General features: G+C 41.8%; 1 protein-coding gene across 1 annotated transcript in view; it reads right to left on the reverse strand.

Annotated features, from left to right (window-relative positions):
* Positions 1-20,289, reverse strand: part of ABCE1 (ATP binding cassette subfamily E member 1) — a 46,584-nt gene that overhangs the window by 21,781 nt on the left and 4,514 nt on the right. Inside the window, exons 2-5 of the mRNA XM_089670494.1 lie at positions 17,742-17,883; positions 9,452-9,537; positions 4,877-4,974; positions 2,720-2,837 (exon numbers count right to left, since the gene is read on the reverse strand). Of these exons, the coding sequence (XP_089526620.1) occupies positions 2,720-2,837; positions 4,877-4,974; positions 9,452-9,537; positions 17,742-17,844 (405 nt within the window). The 5' untranslated portion in view covers positions 17,845-17,883. The remainder of the gene's footprint in view (positions 1-2,719; positions 2,838-4,876; positions 4,975-9,451; positions 9,538-17,741; positions 17,884-20,289) is intronic.

A 20,289-nucleotide genomic window follows, 5' to 3' on the forward strand; every position in this document is an offset into this window, starting at 1 on the left:
TGATTAGCTACACCTGACTGAGTTTACAAGTCATTTTTAGGAGGGTGATCCTTTTCTGTTTTTTAATTTCTTTGTATTTTTTTTCTGACATGTTGCTGTTAGATCTTTCACTTGGATGTTATAAGTTGCACTTATACAGCTGGATAAAACAAAATGTCTGTTTATTTCAGGCCGCAAAGCAATATGATTATTTTAAAGGGGGTGATTCTTTTCTATACCCACTGTACATAGCCACAGTGCACTGAATTATTTGTACATCTATTAATCCCATGCGAGACAAACTGACAACAGATGAAGGGCCAGACCAGTCAACTTGGATTTTTAGAGGGACTCCAGCTGCCTGTCAGAATTCAAAAAAGGCGAGCCAAAAAGGAGTAGCCTTCCTATTAGGGTGAATGACTAGTGTGCCTAAGGTATGAATAGTCCAATGAATAACAAATTCTCTCTAAAAGCAAAAGTTTTCACACTCCCAATTGGGGCCCAGGACCCTTAAGAATAATTTGAGCCTGTATAGAGGGAATGAGTTTGGGTGCAGCGGAAATGTCTTTGCAGCGGCAGGATCTCTAAAAGACCTGAAGCCTAGGACGCCAGCCTGATTCCTCCAGAGACAGGGCCTCTGATGGCGATAACCCCTATTACAGATTACAGGAATACCTACAAAAAAAAAAAAAACCAAACCCCATGAAATAACCAAAGACTTATGGGCTGAGGTCACCTGTACTGTGTTTTAATGAAGACTTGTTGCTTACATGCAGTGGTAATGCAACTAGGTGTGAGGCAAGACCTAAGGTCACTCCACCCAGCAGATGACATCCACTCAGTGCATAAGCCTTAAACTCTTTAGCAGTAAAATCAAAGTTGGTAAAAATGTAAACATATTCCCAGTGCAAACAGTGAAGTAGCTCCCGATACTTCTGCCAAAATAGCCTTCACTCAAAGTGGTACATCAGATACAAGGTCACACTTGAGCAGTGCCAAGGCTTAAGACTCAAAAAAGCACACTGGCTAACAGTACACTCTGGTCTGGGAAGCACCACAATTCAAAGCCTAGTGCCCAAAAGATCACATTCCAGATTAGCCCAGCGTGCCCAGTCCAGAGGAGCCTGGATACAGCCTCCAAAGCTAGGTTGAAGAAAAACCAATCTGAATAGATGATATGCAGAATGCAGCTCAAGCAGCTGTATCAGAAAAAAATCCCAGTTGAAGTTGAGGCAAACAAATATTTTATGAAGCAAGGAAGGCTAGGAGAAAATGGTTAAACTTTCTTTGGCAAAGTAGAGAACGGGCATCCAACCTCCTAGAACACTAGCAAAAAGCTGAGTAGACCACAGACAACATGTCATACTTTAAGGCTCCATGCACACTAGCGTTTTTTTAAGCTTAAAAAACAGCTGGATAACAAAAACCCGCTGGTAATAGCGTTTGAGTGTTTTTCGATTTTACAGTACATGTAGAGTAAAAAAAGAAGAAAAAAAAAAGCTAGAAAAATGGCTGTTTGTAGCATTTAGTGTATTTTTCTGCTATAAAACGCTGCAAACAAAAAACTCTACAAAACATTTTTTTTCCTTATAGTGAAACCAGTGCAGTGCTACAAACCAGACCCGCCCTAAAACCAAATGTGTTAGGGAAAAATTTAATAAATTGAAATACAAAAAACAATCATGTTCCCCTTGAGAAAGTTACATGACGAAACGCGTTGGAGAGGAGCTTTGGATGATATCACGATGCAATACGGAGCCAGCAATTACTACAGCAGTAGTGCACACTGACCCATATTTGTTCATGCCAGAGGACACACTGCTAACTAAGCCGGTGAGCATTACGGCACCTGCGGTTTATGTTATTTCACATATGGAAGGATGATTATATCGGAGGGCACACTGCTGCAGTTTTATTATAGTGGACTCCTCATGGCGGTTTTTCCAGATTGTGGAGCAATAATAGAGGCTTTTTACACTTGGTGCAGTCAAGCACCTTATACATGCGAGTGAGAATTTGAATATATTTTTTGCCAATAAAATGTTTTAAAGTTTTACGAACTATCTGAAGTTTTTTTATTTATGTGGTGAATTGGTGGTGAGAGTTGTACTCTGAACGAGGTGTTAACAACTGAAATCCATCAAGTTGATCTTCAGTGTCCATTGTGGGACCAAAAGTACAGTTAGACCAAACATAATAATATGTGAGGTGGAGGAACTATGCACTCTTGCGTTTGAGGCATTTGGTGATTACAGGAGGAAGGGAGCACCATAAAGAAGAAATGCTTGGATTTTTTATTTCAATTGATTTAAATTTTCCTTACATTTGGATTTAGGTCGGGTTTGGTTTGTAGCGCTGCACTGGTTTCACTATATGAAATAGGGGTTGTGTGTAATAGCGGCTACATAACTGTTTATGCTACAGTATTTTTCACGATCACTATGGTAAGTTTGTTGTTGATTCATAGAAGCACGGAAGATTCTATTTATTTATTGAACGTTTTTTTTCTGCTCCTAGAAGCTGAAGCTCCAAAAACGCTAATAGCCCAAAGTAGTGTGCATGGACGCATAGGATAACACTACTTAGCTTCTAGGAGCAGAAAAAAAAAATGCTATCAACAGTTTCCAAGAGCTTAAAAAAAGCTAGTGTGCATGGAGCCTAACTAGTACACAGATAAGATATGAACCAAAACCATTTTCTTTCTAATGCACAAAATCAGACAACCCTGGAGAGCACTTACATCATACTTCCCAAGATTAGGTTTTTGCTTTCCGGCCAAAATTTTCAAAGCTGTGGATTTCCCAATACCATTAGTGCCAACTAATCCTAGCACCTCACCAGGTCGGGGAATAGGCAACCTATAAAAAAAAAAAATAATCTGTGTAGATGAAACAAGTAACAAAAACAAATACAAAAAAAGGTATTGGCACCACACACAAAGGCACAATCTAAAGGCTTGTAGCTAGTAATGTGTGAATGTGTGGGCAGACAAAAGTCATTTTAAAGAGAAGCATGGGTTTCAAAAAAAAAAAAAAAAAAAAAAAAATTATACTGACCTAGGTGGATGCTGCATTGGTCCGATGCAGCATCTGTTCCCTGCTGCTTTGAAGACTGAGAAATGAGCGAACAAAGATTGCTGATCGCTCAGTTCATAATCTTCATTGAGCAGACAGTTGGTGCCCATCAGTCATTGCTATTCGCTCTGACTCTCCAGTGCTCACTGGAGCACTAGGCTGTGGAAGGAGCGAGGGCAGCTGGCTTGGGCTTTCAGTGGCTTGGTGAGAGGCTGAGCCAGCTGGCAGTCCAGGCATCTGGGTGGATATTTTCAGACCCTGGACAGGTTCTCTGACATCAGAAGGCTTGACGGAAAAACAGGTCCATGGGAGAGGTACAGCCAAAAAAGATTTGGCTGTACTTCTCCTTTAAAGGAAACAATTTTAGCGAACAAACGCAGGGGCCTAACCCAATCCTTAACCATTTTAGCTCAGATATTAGTATTTTAGTCACTTCCCAAGTATCTGGAAGAAGCTTAAAGAGATGAAAGATTGTAAACAATGGAATATAAAAATGCTAACAGGAGAGATAAGTTACTTTCCCGCATCCAGAGATGTAAACCGCTACATAGAAAACCTTATACTAAGAAACCTGCAATGGCAAAGAGCCTTTAGACAATTAAGGATAAATACAAAGGAGTAACTACATTTGTGAATATCCGAAGCTTTTTAACACACAATGCATATAAAGTTTGAAGGACATTGATGAGCAAAATGTCAGGCATACATATTCAAATTATTCTACCATACCAGGTATTTTATTTTTAAATTTTTAAAAGAAAGAGGAAAAAAAAAAGGATGTGGAAAACATTAAAGCAGTAGTAAACTGGAAAAAGAAAAAAAAAAAAAGTTTCCCTTGCAAGGCAAAGTTATAATGTGCTAGTATGCGTCACATACTAGCACATTATGTGAAACTTGGGGTTCACACTGATGCAGTGCCGAGTTTGCAGCGGTTTCTGTGCGAATTCCGCACCACATCACAATCGCACCCCATTCATGCGAACCGCTGCGGGTGTGTATGTCAAGTTAACATCCCAAAATTGGTCCGATGTGCAGAATTGGATTGAATGGGTGTGAATACCCATGCAATCCGATTATAGTGCGGACAAAAAAAAAAAAAAGGGTATGGCTCAAATCGCACCGCACAGAATTTGCACGGGAATGTGGTGCGGTTCCTGTGCTAAGCACATATGATATGCCGCACCGCACAAGTGTGAAACCCAGCTAAAACAAAGCCCTCCAGTGGCGTGCTGTAACTGCCGACAGAGCTTCCACCTTTACCAAGTCTTACTACCGGGTTCAGCAGCTCCGGTCCTTTGAAAGGCTGAGCCATGATGACATCTCTCCAATGCATGCGTGCAGGAGTCACTGTTTACGACACACAGCTCTGAAGGAAAAGCACGGATATGCTGTTCCTTCCAAGCACATGCGCCAGCTGCTAGACAATATCTCAAACGATGCATGTTTAGGAGCTATTTGCAGTACCCAACGATAAGCCATACTATTGGCTTACATGTAGGTAAAACATAAAAAATTAACTTTACTACCACTTTAAAACGGACATATTAGACAAACAAAGATCAAATTATCATAAGAAAAAAACAAAACAAAGTTATGTGCGTCTCATACAGCCGAGATCTCAATTTTTGCTTTAACTTATCGAATGTTTGAAAACGCTTTGGATGTTCATTTTAGACACTTCTGAGATCACTCAGTATAAGTTGTGCATTTGACCTTCTTCAGCTGCTTTTGCATTTGCATAGACTCCTATAGGAAGAGAAGGAAACAAATGCATGTAGACACTGGTTCTTATATTATGGAGATACAAATCTATCATTGCTTACCTGTGAAGCTTAAAGGCATTGGCACAATATCGGTGAGTGGTTTCCTTTTCCAAGTTGCTCGGCAGGTTAACAATGGACAAAGCGCCAAAGGGACATTTCTGTTTAAAAAAAAAAAAAAAAAATTAAAAAAATTCCCATGGATAAACCAAATTAATAAATCCTCATGAAGCAGCAGTCAGCATACACTGTTGGTTGTAAGTGTAGTGCAGATTAGGGAACACCTCTGCTCCCACCATACAATGCAATGCCTAGTGCCAAAGGGGACAGAAAGAAAATGTATTTTTTGCAGCATACCTATATTGGAAAATGAGTGGTGCTATACTTATGCCAGGGCCAATGCTTCTGCAAGTGGTAAGTGCTGATACTTAAAGTTCTGATAAACACACACACACACAAAAAAAAAAAAAAAAATGTAATACACTATATTACCAGAAGTACTGGGATGCCTGTCTTTACACGCACATAAACTTCAATGGCATCCCAGTCTTAGTCCGTAGGTTTCCATATTTAGTTGGCCTTCCCTTAGTTATAATAGCTTCAACTCTTCTGGGAAGGCTGTGCACAAAGTTTAGGAGTGTGTCTATGGGAATGTTTGACCATTCTTCCAGAAGCGCATTTGTGAGGTCAGGCACTGATGTCAGATGATAAGGCCTGGCTCGCAGTCTCCACTCAAATTCATCTCAAAGGTGTTCTATCAGGTTGAGGTCAAGCCAGCCAAGTTCCTCCACCCTAAACTCACTCATCCATGTCTTTATGGAACTTGCTTTGTGCACTGGTGCGCAGTCATGTTGGAACATGAAGGGGCCATCCCCAAACTGTTCCCACAAAGTTGGGAGCATGAAATTGTCCAAAATGTCTTGGTATGCTGACACCTTAAGAGTTCCCTTCACTGGAACGAAGGGGCCAAGCCCAACCCCTGAAAAACAACCCCACACCATAATCCCCCCTCCACCAAACTTTACACTTGGCACAATGCAGTCAGGCAAGTAACGTTCTCCTGGTAACCGCCAAACCCAGACACGTCCATCAGATTGCCAGACAGAGAAGCGCGATTCTTCACTCCAGAGAACATGTCTCCACTGCTCTAGAGCCCAGTGGCGGCATGCTTTACACCACCTGCAGCTGATGCTTTGCATTGCGCTTGGTGATGCAAGCCTTGGATGCAACTGCTCAGCCATGGAAACCCATTCCATGAAGCTCTCTACGCACTGTTTTACTAATCTGAAGGCCACACAAAGTTTGGAGGTCTTTAGCTATTGACTCTGCAGACAATTGGCAACTTCTGCACACTGTGCACTTCAGCATGCACTGACCCCGCTCTGTCATTTTACGTGGCCTACCACTTTGTGGCTGAGTTGCTGTTCCCAGTTGCTTCCACTTTGACTGTGGAATATTTAGTAGCAAGGAAATTTCATGGATGGACTTATTGCACAGGTGGCAACCTATCACGGTACCACGCTTGAATTCACTGAGCTCCTGAGAGCAACTCATTCCTTCACAAATGTTTGTAGAAGCAGCCTACATGCCTAGGTTCTTGATTTTATACACCTGTGGCCATGAATTTGATTGGAACACCTGAATCCAATGATTTGAAGGGGTGTCCCAATACTTTTGGCAATATAGTTTATATTGCAGCTTACTAATCCTTACATATGGTAGCTACATTAGTTTTCTTTTTAGGCTTTTTCTTTATTTTACCTTTTTGTCTGCATTCTGGATGACGTAGTAAATCAGACACCTTTGGATAACAGCGTTGTCAGTCTTGGGAGAGGGTAATGTTAATGTTACACTAACAGATTTAGACAGATTTAACAAACTGACACTTTATAAACAGTTATAGCAAATAGTTTTTTTTCTTTTGAAATTCATAAATGAATAAAGTTGACCACGGTAAGCAGCCCTGTCAGTGGTAAATGGTTTGTCTCAACCCTCTGACTGCTACTTTTTCTGGACAGCTTGATCTGTTAAAGCGAGTTGAAAAAAAAAACCCAACTTTCCAGCTGGATCACCAAGTGGGGGTATAATAAAAAAAGAAAAAGAAAAAAAAAAAAGGGTAAAAAGCCAAAAAAAAAAAAAAAAAAAGAGAAAACAAATGCAGCCACCATATCGAAAGATTGGTAAAGTACAAATTGATTACATTTTTACTTTTGGGTTTAATACCATTTAATGGCGTCAGTTACCTGCTGATTAGTATTATTATACAGGATTTATATAGCACCAACAGATTGCACAGCACTTTAAAACGTGAGGGCATACAGTACAATTACAATACAATAGGAAAAAGAGGGCCCTGCTCGTTAGAGCTTACATTCTGAAAGGGAGGGTCAAGTGATACAAATGGTAATAACTGTGGAAGATGAGCTAATGGGGAAAATAAAGTTCAGATATTAGGTGGGGACAAGGAAGGCTTGTCTGAAGAGATGGGTTTTTGGGAATCATCTAAATGTAGACAGAATGAGCCAGCGTATAGATTGGGGAAGGGAATTCCATAGGATAGAAAAGACTTCGGAGAAGTCCTGGAGGTGATAAGGGAGCTAGAGAGTAGGAGGTATTGGGAAGAAAAAAGAACAATTTGGTTGGTATTTTGAGACTAGGGTAGTGATATAGCTGAGGGCCGAGCTGTGGATGGCTTTTTAAGTTGTTAGTATTTTGAACTGAATTAGTTGGGAGAGCATGAGCCAGTGGAGGGATTGGCAGAGAGAAGTAGTAGATGCTAAACAGTTGGTGAGGTGGTCGAGTCTAGCACCAGCATTCATGATGGACTGAAGAGGGGATAGCCTATGTAAAAGTAATCCAATTAGAATGGAGTTGCAGTAGTCAAGGCGAGAGAGTGGGAGTGGACTAGGAACTTGTGGTGTCATTGGTAATGTAGGGGCATACTTTGGAAATGTTGCATAGGTTGAGGCAGCAAGCTTTGGACAGTGATTGGATGTGGGGCCAAAAGAATAGTTTGAGTCCAGGATAACATCTAGCACCTTGGCATGCGGGGATGGGTTGATAGTTGTATCTTCAATCTTAACAGAGAAGTCAGGGGAAAGAGCACGTGGGGGAGGATAGATACACTGAGTTTGAGGAAGTGGTGTGACATACAGACTGATATTTCTGTTAGTAGATTATGAGTGTGGAGACTGATGCAATGAGCTGTGGGGTACAGAGATAGATTTGGGTGTCATCAGCATAGAAATGGTATTGGAAGCCATGGGAGGCTATCAACTGACCCAGGGAGGAGGTGTAGATGGAGAATAGGAGAGGACCAAGAACAAAACCTTGGGGGACCCCGCCAGAGAAAGGAAGATAAGATGAGGAAGCAAGATTGTAATTATTATTATACAGGATTTGTATGGCGCCAACAGTTTACGCAGAGCTTTACAAAATGAAGGTAGACATTACAGTTACAATACAATTTGGTACAAGAGGAAGCAGAGGACGCTGAAGGTGCAGAGAGATAGGGTAAGAAGAGAACAGGTGAAGCACATAATCACAGAGACCAATGGAGTGGAGTTTTATGAGGAGGAGGGGGTGGTCCACTGTGTCAAAGGCAGCAGAGAGGTCCAGGAGTAGGAGTACAAAATAGTGTCCATTGGTTTTAGCTGTTGCTAGATTGTTTGTGAGTTTTAGGAGAGCAGTTTCTGTGGAGTGTTGAGAGGAAAATCCAGACTGAAGGATCAAAGGCGATATAAAAAAAAAAGTTACACAGTCTGTTATAGACTAGGCGCTCAGGGAGTTTGGAGAAAAAGGGGAGCAAGGAGATGGGGCGTAGGTTAAGGTTGGTGGTGTCCAGTGAGAGTGTTTTTAAGTATGGGTGACTAGTGCATGTTTTAGAGAGTTGGAAAAGATGCCAGAAGAGAGGGAGAGATTGTAGGATAAAGCCAGAGGATGATCATAGCATTTGCGAGGAAACAGAGTCCAGTAGGCAAGTGGTTAAGTGTTCATTAGGAAACATTTAGCAACCTCGTCTATAGTAGCGGGGTTAAAGTGGTGTGAAAAGCTCAAGGTTTTTTATCTTCATGCAGTCTATAATCACTTTAAATGAGGGAAGTAATGAGTGTACCTGTACAAAAGAAGTGATAAGTGGGGGGAGATGTTTGTACAGCAGAGGTCTCATCACAAATTGTATCAATAATATTTTTTGATTGGGGACCTCCTGGGCAATGATTGAGGTAGTGAGTGAAGTCAGTATTTTTGAAGGGCAGGCCTATATTGGTTGAAATCCGAGACCTAGTCTTGTGCCACAGGTGCTCAAAGGCATGGTTACGTCTTTTCAGACTTCTGCTGTTATCCATTTGCCAAAGTTATAGGAGTCGAGACCTGATTCTGTGTGACGGGGGCAATTGTCTAAGAAGGATGACAGTGAACGGTTATAGAGGGGAGTGGCTAGGTTGGGGCAGGACAGGGGTGAGATATTGTCATAGAGTTGGTCAGTAGCAGAGTAGAGAAATGAAGGGTTAAGATGGCAGAGGTTTCGGTGCTGATGATAGTTTGTGTTTGGTTTTACAAAGATTCACTTTAAACGAATTTGGAATGAAAATTAAAAAATGGTTCTCAAACACGGGATCCCTACTAAATCAAAGTTACCTTGATACAGATACCACATCCGATGCAGAGTGTTTCTGAAATCCATACAATCTTACTCTGTGGAGTGACCTCAATGCACAGTTTTCCTAAGGTAAAGAAGCAAACCAATAATTAATTTCACAAGAACTTTGTTTTAAACAAAATTTAAGAGTACAAACACTGAAGCAATGACTAATCACAATGTGTGGAAAGCAATATATCTTGAAGGTGCACCATACAAGTCTACAGGGTGTTCTAGATACAGTAACTGAACAAGCCAAAGCTTGAATGACAGCATGGTTCTAGTTGTCAAAAGGAGCAACCATTTTAGAATATGGGATGAATTGTAGGATATAGAAATAAAGGAAGAGGGTAAGGAGACTTGGGAACAAGTAAGGTAAAAAGATGGTAAACGCAGTTAAGAAAAATTATGCATAGAATGGGGAGAAAGTCGTCAAAAGAAGTTGGCAGAGTTAAATAAAAGGCAATGCTTAAAATAGGAAACACCACGTCTGTGGACCGAATTCTCACTATTCATAACAAACATGCATTTCATTGCAGATTACCACTATGTTCATTACTTTGCTGTGTGATTCCCAGAATAAAGTTAGGCTGCAACCTGTGTAGGAGTACTATGAGGTGCACTAGGAGTACCACTGAAGGTCAGAAACCATCACTACAGTGGGAAAAGCAGCAATTTTTCTGGTTAGGTTTTCTTTATTTGGCTCATGCATACAGCTTTTAAACATACATAAAAATAGACTTTTTCTACTTGCTGAAAAATCATTTTCTACGAGTTCACTGAGAGACATAAAACTTAACCTTTGTGTTATACTGATGCCTACAGAAGGAAAAATAAATAGATATAAAATATAGGCAACCAAAGATAACCCTTCCTACCATTCCACCACCATGCCTCAGCTTGGTAGCAAAGCAGTACCAAGAGCATGATCATAAAAATGGAAGGAAATGATTATTTGACAAGTACAAAAAAAATCTGGTTTTATTTCTCATTCATTGAGGGACATAGGAAGTCCCACCTTCAAGACATCCAAAGCAGTCCAAAGCTTTGAGCTTGTTTCATTAACAAGTCCAAGAAAATAGAGAACTGGGGATTGCTAGTAGCTCAAAGAGCTGCCTGCAGCTGATGTCAGATGGGGCAAAAACATCTACCTAGTAAAACTTGAAACATAATAAAAAGAAGACCAGGTGGCTGCCTGGCAAAACTAAGCCCTTGGTTCTAGATCACAAATGACAGCAAAGGCTAGAACCCAAAGTTAGGAGACCATAGAGAGACTCTGCCTGAAACATCCAGACAATGTAAATTTACTATGGATGAAATGGTGTTGGACAGAGGGATGGGAGAACAATGTCCTGGTTGAAGCAAAAGGCAGAAACCACTGCAGGCAAGAAGTCTTGGGCCTTAAACCTCTATGTAAACCAAAAAGGGCTCCTTACAGGTGAAGGACACCAGCTCAGACTAGCCTTGCAGAGTTAAGGGCCTCAAAAAACACACCTTGAGGATGAGAGCAGAGAAAGGAAGATCTCTAATGGGTTCAAATGGTTTTGTCTCAAGTGTAAAAGGAAACAGATTACATTACAACAGAGCCACTGGGGAGCTACATGAAAGACCCCTGCACAAAAATCTAACAAAGTAGAACTATAGGCCAAACTTTTTTTCATTTTGGAGTAGGGAGGGTTATAACCTGTCTTTTTTCACCATCTGTGTCCTATCACAGCGATTTCCCTTCACTTTGTTCTATAGCCAGACAGGAAGTGAATGGAAATCCATGCAAATTAAAGGGAATTCCTTGCAGATCCCCATGTCACCAGAACTAGTATCTTCATTGGAGGATTTCCCCTCTATTACGTTTCTGGTGACAACCCAAAATTTGGGATTTTCCTTTACTTTCACTTTCAATAGCAAACAAAAAAGTTTTGCCTTTAGTTATACTTTAAAAGGATAAGTTCACCTTTGGGAACATGCAATATACCCGGATCCTGCAGCCACCACCCGCTGCCTCCCCTGCCTGTGACAGAAGTATGGGGAGAATTTCCCCATACTGTCACTTTTCAAAGACAGCACAGCCATGCAGGGCTCCGCCCACACGGCCACATCATTCATTCACAGTCCTCTGTGAATGAATGGACTACAGGTCCTGACAACCTTAGCAACTATCAGCTTGTAGTAACACCACGCTGTGGTAGTTCATTAATTTTTCCTGTCCGAAGTATCGGCTTGCTCGTACAGGCAGATACATTGACAGTCTTCAAGAGGCCTGCATGGCATAGCTATCTGCTGATTGCTGGTGCAATGCTTTAGAGACTCCTAAAACAAAAAATAAATGCACATTTTTTTACCTGCAAAAAAAATGTGCATTTATTATTTTTTTGTGTAAAGGTGAACTTCTATTTTAAGGACTTAAAGACCAATAGTCTCTGAAACAGAAAAGAAAGGGCAGAAACCTGACCCTCGAGGGAGCTGATAGCTAAATGCTAGTCTAGCTGCAGGATAGAGAATTCTTCCCATGGGGAAACTCCTGTGGTGCAAATGAAGAATGCATTCCAAGTCAGAAGATAGAACCTTGCAGGAAGTAGACTTTCCTAGCTTTGTGCATAGGATGCCTCTGTGCCTCAAAACCCAGACTTTAAAAGACATGCCGTTAAAACCAGTGACCCAAGCAGGATAGCAAATTGGTCCTTCAGACAGAAGATCCAGACAATCTGGCCATGCCCATGGACCGCCTAGGCCAGTTCAGGCAATGAGCATCACTGAAATGCCCCCCATTGTGATCCTAAGACGTTTCATGCTGTATTGGTCCCACAGAGCCACTAGAGTAACCACATCCAGCACTCCCCAGCAGCAACACAGGTCCTGAACACCTCTGTGTGTAGATACCATTACCCGTAGGTCCAAGTGCTGCTGGCTGAGGAGTCCTATGGAAGGAACATTGACCTGAGCAATGTCCAGAACCAGCTACTTCAACTCAAGGAGTTGGTTTCAGCTATGGTTTCTGAAGCTAAAAGGATGCACCTGAACAGCTGTGACTTTTTCATAGTCACAGACATATTGTCTTACACAGCCCTTGCAGACTGTTCCCTCAACAGGAGGTTGTTTAAGTACCTCACAATGGATATGCTGTGAGATTGCTGCAAGCCTAAGACCGAAGTAAGCAGCTTGGAACACCTGACATGCAGACAAGAGGTCAAAGGGCAGGGCCACAAACTAGTAGTACAGGGACCCCAAACTAAGGTGTAGGAGTGGCTCGTGCACTGAAAAAACAAACATGCAATTAGGCATCTTTGATGTCCACAAAAGGTAGAAAGCCTCCCTGGTGAAAAGAGGCGATGACAGACCAGAGGATTTTATATGGAAAATATGGACCCAAGGGAAGGCACCAAGAGCCTTGAAATCTAAGATGAGGCAAGTCCTCTTTTTGGGTTTGGGAAATAAAGTTGGAGCAAACACCCTAGAACTGTTCTGCCAAAGAAACTGGCACCTTTATCCAGAAGGCCTGGAGGACTACAACGGAAACCTGCCAGCCTATGGAGAAATATTATAGGTGAGAAAGGAATAGGCCAGTAGAGAAATTCCAAGAGCGGAGATATGAAATGTACATTCTTGGTCTTTCAAAGATGGGGAAGACAAAGTGATTGTATGAAAAAAAAATGGTGTCAATTTTACCTGCTCTGAGCAATGTGAGACCAGAAAGACAGCAGTGGCGCTGCACCATGTGAGGCAAGAGTGCTCAACCTTTTGAAGAGCGAGGGCCACTTAGCAATTTGTAAACTGGTCGCGGGCCACAATGAAATGGAATGGTTCAGGATTTCAAATAGCATGATGAACACGGGAGGGAGAGAAGAAGCCAGCTTTCAGCAGTTGCAGAAGCAAAATGGAGAGGATCAATTTCTGTATATGTCACCCCCGTCACCCATACTATTCCAAGTGTAGAGCAGAATATAAAAGGGAGGCCACACAGGCCCTCTGGAGCATGGGTCGGAGTCACCATTGTGACCCCGAATGCTACACCAGTGGATGGGGGAGGATGTGGTAAAAAAGACTCTGCCCCCCCCCAAACGGCAAATATGAACAAACTCTTACTGTCCTGAGCCCTATAAGGCTGCTTTCACACTGATGTGCTGTGATTTACCCACACCCAGGGAGCAGCATAGTGCACCTGTGGGTTTCCTGGAGGTTAGCTGTGCTTTGCTATTGACTTGTATTATATCTTGTGGGCGTGTTGCACTTCTGAAAGTGCACAAAAACTCCTGTATTCAATTTGAGATGGGGGGCCACATGTGACCCACAGGCCACACGTTGAGCACATCTGGTGAATACTCTGGTAAGTGTTAAGAGAAACAGATTGGAAGGTTTTATTTTACCTTAAAAAGGGAAAGTTCACCTTTGGGAACATGTTACATATTCCACCCAGTTTTTGGGTGGGATATGTAACGTGTTCCCACTGCTGTAGCAGCTGCATGTAGTGACAGCTAGCGGGGGATCTTCTCCCACCTCCAGCTATCACTTTTTTTTTTTTTTTTAAACTGGCCGTGCGGGGCACCACCTGCCTAGCCATTCACAGAAGTCTGTGAATGGAAAACTACAAGTACCGATAGCCTTTGCTGCTGTCAGCTTGTAATTCTCAATAAATGAGCACAGAGCTCTTAAACACTGCGGTAGTTCATTGTCTCTTCCAGTCATTGTGTATCTGCCTGCATGTACAAGGTACAAGCACACAGACAATGGCAAGTTGCAGAACTCTTCCATAGCACCTGTGGTCGAGTGAAATGCTTTCTAGGCTTGAAGTTAAAAAAGAAAATAATAAATGCACATTTTTTTTTATCTCCAAAAAGAAATGCTTTTATTATCTCTTTTAAAAAAAAAAAAAAAAAAAAGTGAACTTATTTAAACCTCTCGCTGATAGAGCAGTTTTTGCATTTTTTGCACACATTTAAAAAATCATTTTAGGCCTGAAGATTACACAAAATCCCCAGACATATTTTCTAAAAGCAAACACTGGAGAATAAAATAGTGGTAATTTTTATGTCATACAATATTAAAGCAAAGGTCTACGAAACACAATATCAGTAAATAACACACAAAAGTGAATTTTACAGCAAACAAACTCAATAAATTACCCACAATTTTGGTACAATATAAAAGACAAGGTTGCACCGAGTAAATAGAGACCCAACTTGCCAAACCTTACATTTGTGTGCACCCGTGATATGGCAACAAACTTCAGTACACTATATTTTCTATAGGCGACAATTCAGAAGCCTCTACAGGTCATCAATTTAGTGTCACGGAGAAATTATTGTGCTAGAAATATTGCTCTCACTCCAGCGTGCGCGGCGATATGTAACATGTGCATCGCATTTGACGTTTTTGCACGCAGATGCATGCGTTTATGTTCATACATATGTGTATATGTGGGGTGGGAGGGGTGGAAACACTGCTGATAGAAGCAACAGGTTGATCCTCCAGTTTCCAAGTGGTGTGCACTGCATCAAGAAGAGCTGAAAGTCTCCTTTACCAGGTAGTAATAGCAGAAGACTCCTCGGGGCAAGCTCATCAATCAAAGACTGGAGCAATTCAGAATCAATTCAGTCTCCGAGACTGATGGATTAGAAACTTATGGGCAAACAAAATAAAGAATCTGCAGGAAAGGGGGTAAGAGCATGCACCAGTGGTCTCTGAGATGAGAAGTGGCACATAACTGAGTGATTGAGTGAAAAAAGAAAAAAAAAACCCACAACAAAAAACACATCCTCCCCTGATGACTGGATGGATTGAACCTCAGTCCATCCACGATGAGATGGACCCTCAAAAACTGAAGTTCCATGTGGCAGAAGCAATAGCGGGGAGATATTTCTTTGAATTGTATGGCGGTAAAGAACTTGTCCCGACTGGCCAACTTACTACTCCCAACTCTTCAGAAAAAGGGAAAGTTCAGTGATAAAGCCATCAGTTTGGACCTATAAAGTGCTCTAGAGCTAACCTTTACCAGAAGGGATCCTGGAAAGCAGACCCCAGTCTATTCCCCTAGGTGTGTCATTCAACAGATGGGAAACAAATACATACAATATACAGTGCCTTGAAAAAGTATTCATACCGCTGAAATTTTCCACTTTTGTCATGTTACAACCAAAAACGTAAATGTATTTTATTGGAATTTTATGTGATAGACCAACACAAAGTGGCACATAATTGTTAAGTGGAAGGAAAATGATAAATGGTTTTACAAATTTACAAATAAATATCTGAAAAGTGTGGCATGCATTTACATTCAGCCCCCTTTACTCGGATACCCCTAACTAAAATCTAGTGGAACCAATTGCCTTCAGAAGTCACTTAATTAGTAAATAGAGTCCACCTGTGTGTAATTTAATCTCAGTGTAAATACAGCTGTTCTGTAAAGCCCTACAACTTTCTGGCCTACAAGCAAAACGCTTTGTGCGGAGGAAAACTAACACTGCAGATCACCCTGAACACCATCCCCACCGTGAAACATGGTGGTGGCAGCATCATGTTGTGGAGATGCTTTTCTTCAGCAGGGACAGGGAAGCTGGTCAGAGTTGATGGGAAGATGGATGGAGCCAAATACAGAGCAATCTTTTAAGAAAACCTGTTAAAGTCTGCAAAAGACTTGAGACTGGGGTGGAGGTTCACCTTTCAGCAGGACAATGACCCTAAACATACAGCCAGAGCTACAATGGAATGATTTAGATAAAAAGCATAGTCACGTGTTAGAATGGCCCAATCAAAGTCCACACCTAAATCCAATTGAGAATCTGTGGCAAGACTTGCAAAATTGCTGTTCACAGACGCTCTCCATCCAATCTGACAGAGCTTGAGCTATTTTACAAAGAAGAAAAGGGCAAACATTTCACTCACTAGATGTGCAGAGCTGATAGAGAGATACCCAAAAAGACTTGCAGGTGGTTCTACAAGTATTTACTTTTTCAGATATTTGTAAAAACTTTTGAAAACCATTTATCATTTAACTTCCACTTCACAATTACAGTATCTCACAGATATCTAGACATTAACGGCTGTATGTTGAGTTATTTTGAGGGGACAGCTAATTTACACTGCTATACAAGCTGTACACTCACTACTTTGCAATGTAGCAAAGTGTCATTTCTTCAGTGTTGTCACATGAAAAAATAGAATAAAATATTTTCAAAAAAGTTTGGGGGGGTACTCACTTCTGTGAGATACTGTATGTGCCACCTTATGTTGGTCTTATCACATAAAATCTCAAAATACATTTACGTTTTTGGTTGTAACATGACAAAATGTGGAAAATTTCAAGGGGTATGAATACTTTTTCAAGGCACTGTATTTGTAAGAAAATTATATATCAATAATAAAGCATGAGAGCACAGCTTATTTAAATTAAATGAAGTAAAGCTAGCCACAAAATGATAGATCAGATGTCAGTCCATCATTTCTTGAGACTCCCAATGAACTGAAGATACACACATCTGGTAAACAGTTTGTCCCTTCTAGATGGAAAGTAAATTGGCCAGAACACACATTTTAGCCAAGCTGAAAAGTCTGAGAAGTGCTTGTAAATGTTCCCTTGAGTATTCCCAGTCTGATCCTTACCAATATAAATGGCCACTTTCACATACTGCGGATTCCATTGCAATCAGCAGGGTATCTATGAGCTGATCCCCTGCTGATCGGAGCAGAGCAGGCAGACATCATCAGTGTCAGCTCAGTTTCTGCAGAGCAAACATGGACAGAGCCCGCTCTGCTCTATGGGTGGCTGGGAGTAAAATGGACTCTGCTGTGCATTTACACACAGCTATCTCTGTTCTGCCTAAACGGAAGAGAATAGAGCCCTCTCCTGATTTTTTTTTTTTTTTTTTTTTTTAAGAGGGCCTGTTCAGACTCAAAAGGTAGTTAACACCCACCTGTTCATAGGGATTGACAGGCGGACCTGATCAGAACGTCCATCTGAAAGGGTCCTAAGGTGAAGTACAGGATGAGACTGGTTAGGACCACCCTTAGGCTGGCCATAGACAGGCCGTTTATCGGCCGATAAACAATAAAATCGGTCGTTGCCGTTGCTGCCACCAATGTCCATGAAAAATGGCCATTTTGGTTTGTGGTTTTTCGTGGATTTTCCAGCACGGCCGATAAAAATAAACGAGAAGATCTGCGAAAAATGGCCGACGGGCTGGCCCCACTAACAGCGTGAATATCGGCCGATTTTTTGTGCAGACGAAAATTTGGCCGATAAACGAACCATTTTGGCCTGCATTATACAGCTCAAAGGCAGATTAAAGATTCACTTACCCATTCGTACAACAGGGCAACTTTTCTTGCACTCTTGACGACACTTCTTTGGCTTACATTTGTCATGATTAACAATAGCTATTCTTGTTAACTTGTCTGCCATCTTGAGGGTGTAGTATTTCCAACACGATTAAAACAAGACCTAAAATATGGAAAAAAATTATTATAAGGCAGCCATTCTCAAACTGTGAGATTGCACAGTGACAGTAACTACTGCTAGAAAATTCTGGAAGCTTGCTTAAAAAGGAGCTTCAGCCATTTTTGTGTTTATTAAAAGTCAGCAGGTACAGTTTTTGTAGCTGCTGACTTTTATCAAACAGACACTCAACTTACCCCTACCTTCCATTCCCACTGGGAAGCTGATCTGGGCATTCATTTTACAGACGTACAGGAGGAGAAGATTCTCCACTTTGCACAGAAATCATCCATTGCCTCAAGTTCAGGAAACTGGTTATAAAATCTTGACCAGGTAGTATAGGGTTCCTACGACCTTACATCGCATCTTTCCCCAAATTCCGAACCTATGTTGGAGATGTGGTGCTGCCCAGGGTTATGAACTTCCAAATCTTCTGGGCCTGCTCTAAGATTAAACCATTCTGGCAGATCGTGACTGGCACCATTAAGGACTTGACGACTGTTGACATGGCACGTGATCCAGCAGCCAGTCTATTACACCTTAAAGATCTCAACATTAAAAAGTATAAGGCCCCATTGACGATTCAACTACTAAACGCAGCGAAAGCTTGCATTCCCCTGTGCTGGAGGTCTGTACACCCACCTACGAGAGCCCTCTGGTTTTTCAAAGTCAATGAGCTAAGAGACATGGAGGACCTCACAGCCTCTTTATATGACCGTGGAAAATTTTTCTGAGACACCTGGAGACTGTGGCAATCTCCTGGGCCAGTCTGAGGGGCCCCACCTTGCCTGATTGGTGTGGTTCCCGGATGGGAGAGATGCTCTGCCTTATTCCGCTACTCTACTCAACTGGTTTCTTCTCGACTTTATATTCTATTTCCCTTGATGACCTTTGTTTGAGATCTGTGTCCCTGCCTCCTTTTCCTCACCCTCTTCCCCCTCTCTCACCTTGTTCTCCCACCCCTTTTTTTTCCTGTCCCGCTTTCCTCTGCCCCTTTCCTATATCCCGTCTATTATCCTACTTAGCTCCACCCATTCATTCATAGGTTGGTCTATTGGTTTCCCATATCATCAGGCGTTATATACCGGAAGCGACGTATCAGTGTGGTGCCGGAATCTCTGTTTGGGTCCCTTTCCCCTCTTCTCTTTTGGCGGTACATGAGCGACCATTGGTAACCCGGCTCTTTTTACCGCTTTTACAGGTGGTTGAATACACTAGACCTTGTGCTCAGGCACCATGGGTCAAGATATTGTAGCTGCATAACTGCCTTATTATGCTGTTGTTTTTACCACAACCTCAATAGTTTACTTTTGTATCCTCTTATTTTGGTTCATCTGCCGCCAAGTTTTATTATCTTTTGTATACTTTGTACTGCGCAGTCTCTGGCTTTTTGAACAAGGAAAATTTTTAAAGGAATTAAAAAAAAAAACAAAAAAACTCAACTGTCCCAGGTTCCAGCGATATGCTCACCTGAGCTGTCCCTTCCCTCCGTCTTTTATCCCCTTGGCATCTCAAATGTAGACACCAGCCGTGACAGCTTGTGGCTTCACAACCGGGTGCCCACTGAGCGTGCCCGGGCCTCGCTGCACATTGTTAATGGTCACGCTTCCCAGAAGACTGTGGGAGGAAGGGGGAGAAGAACTTCTGCTTCCGATCTCCTAGGCAGCCGAAGCAGAAGTGGGAACGGGCACCTGTCAAAATCATGTACCTGCCCCAACCCCCTCCTCCAGGGGGCTGGGCTGACCCAGGTTGTGTGTCTGAATAGATGCAAATAGCCTGGCTCAGGAGCAAGCCCACATGAGTACCCCTATAGGAAGTGGCTTAATATGGGGGCACTTGGCAGGGGGTGGGGATTTGGGCTGGAGCCATGAGAGCATGCAGGGGACCTGAAAAGAGGAGGCTGTTATGTACAAAACCACTGCACAGAGATAGTAAGTATGACTTGTTTGGTAGCTTATTTAAATAAACTGAACCTTTAATATCACTTTAAAGCTAGTTAAGTAAAGGCTGGAATTCCAATTTAAGCTTCCTTCACTACTTGTGAGTCACTTAACCAAAACCAGTATGTGTGTATCTGAATCCTCAACACATTACTGACTGCATGCTTGCTTAAAACAATTATGTACTGAAACCTAAATCAGGACATTATTACAAAAAACAAGATAGCAATGGCAGCTTCCAGATATCTATCCCTTAGAGGTACCCTTTTAAAGTGGAAACAAAGTCCACTTTAGATCTTGTACCTACAGGTAAGCCTATAATAAGGTTTACGTGTTGCAAGCATTCAACCTATGTGTGTAGCCCTTTAAATGTCCTTGGATATTTCCAGCTCAGAGGCCTTTTCCCTACACCTGTAGGTACAGTGAAGATCTAAACTTGCACTGTTTAAGAGATATTCACATAACATGCAAC

This window comes from Staurois parvus, unplaced genomic scaffold, assembly GCF_062004578.1.
Source record: "Staurois parvus isolate SC_StPar_1 unplaced genomic scaffold, SC_StPar_1.0 ptg000090l, whole genome shotgun sequence".
Taxonomy (NCBI): domain Eukaryota; kingdom Metazoa; phylum Chordata; class Amphibia; order Anura; family Ranidae; genus Staurois; species Staurois parvus.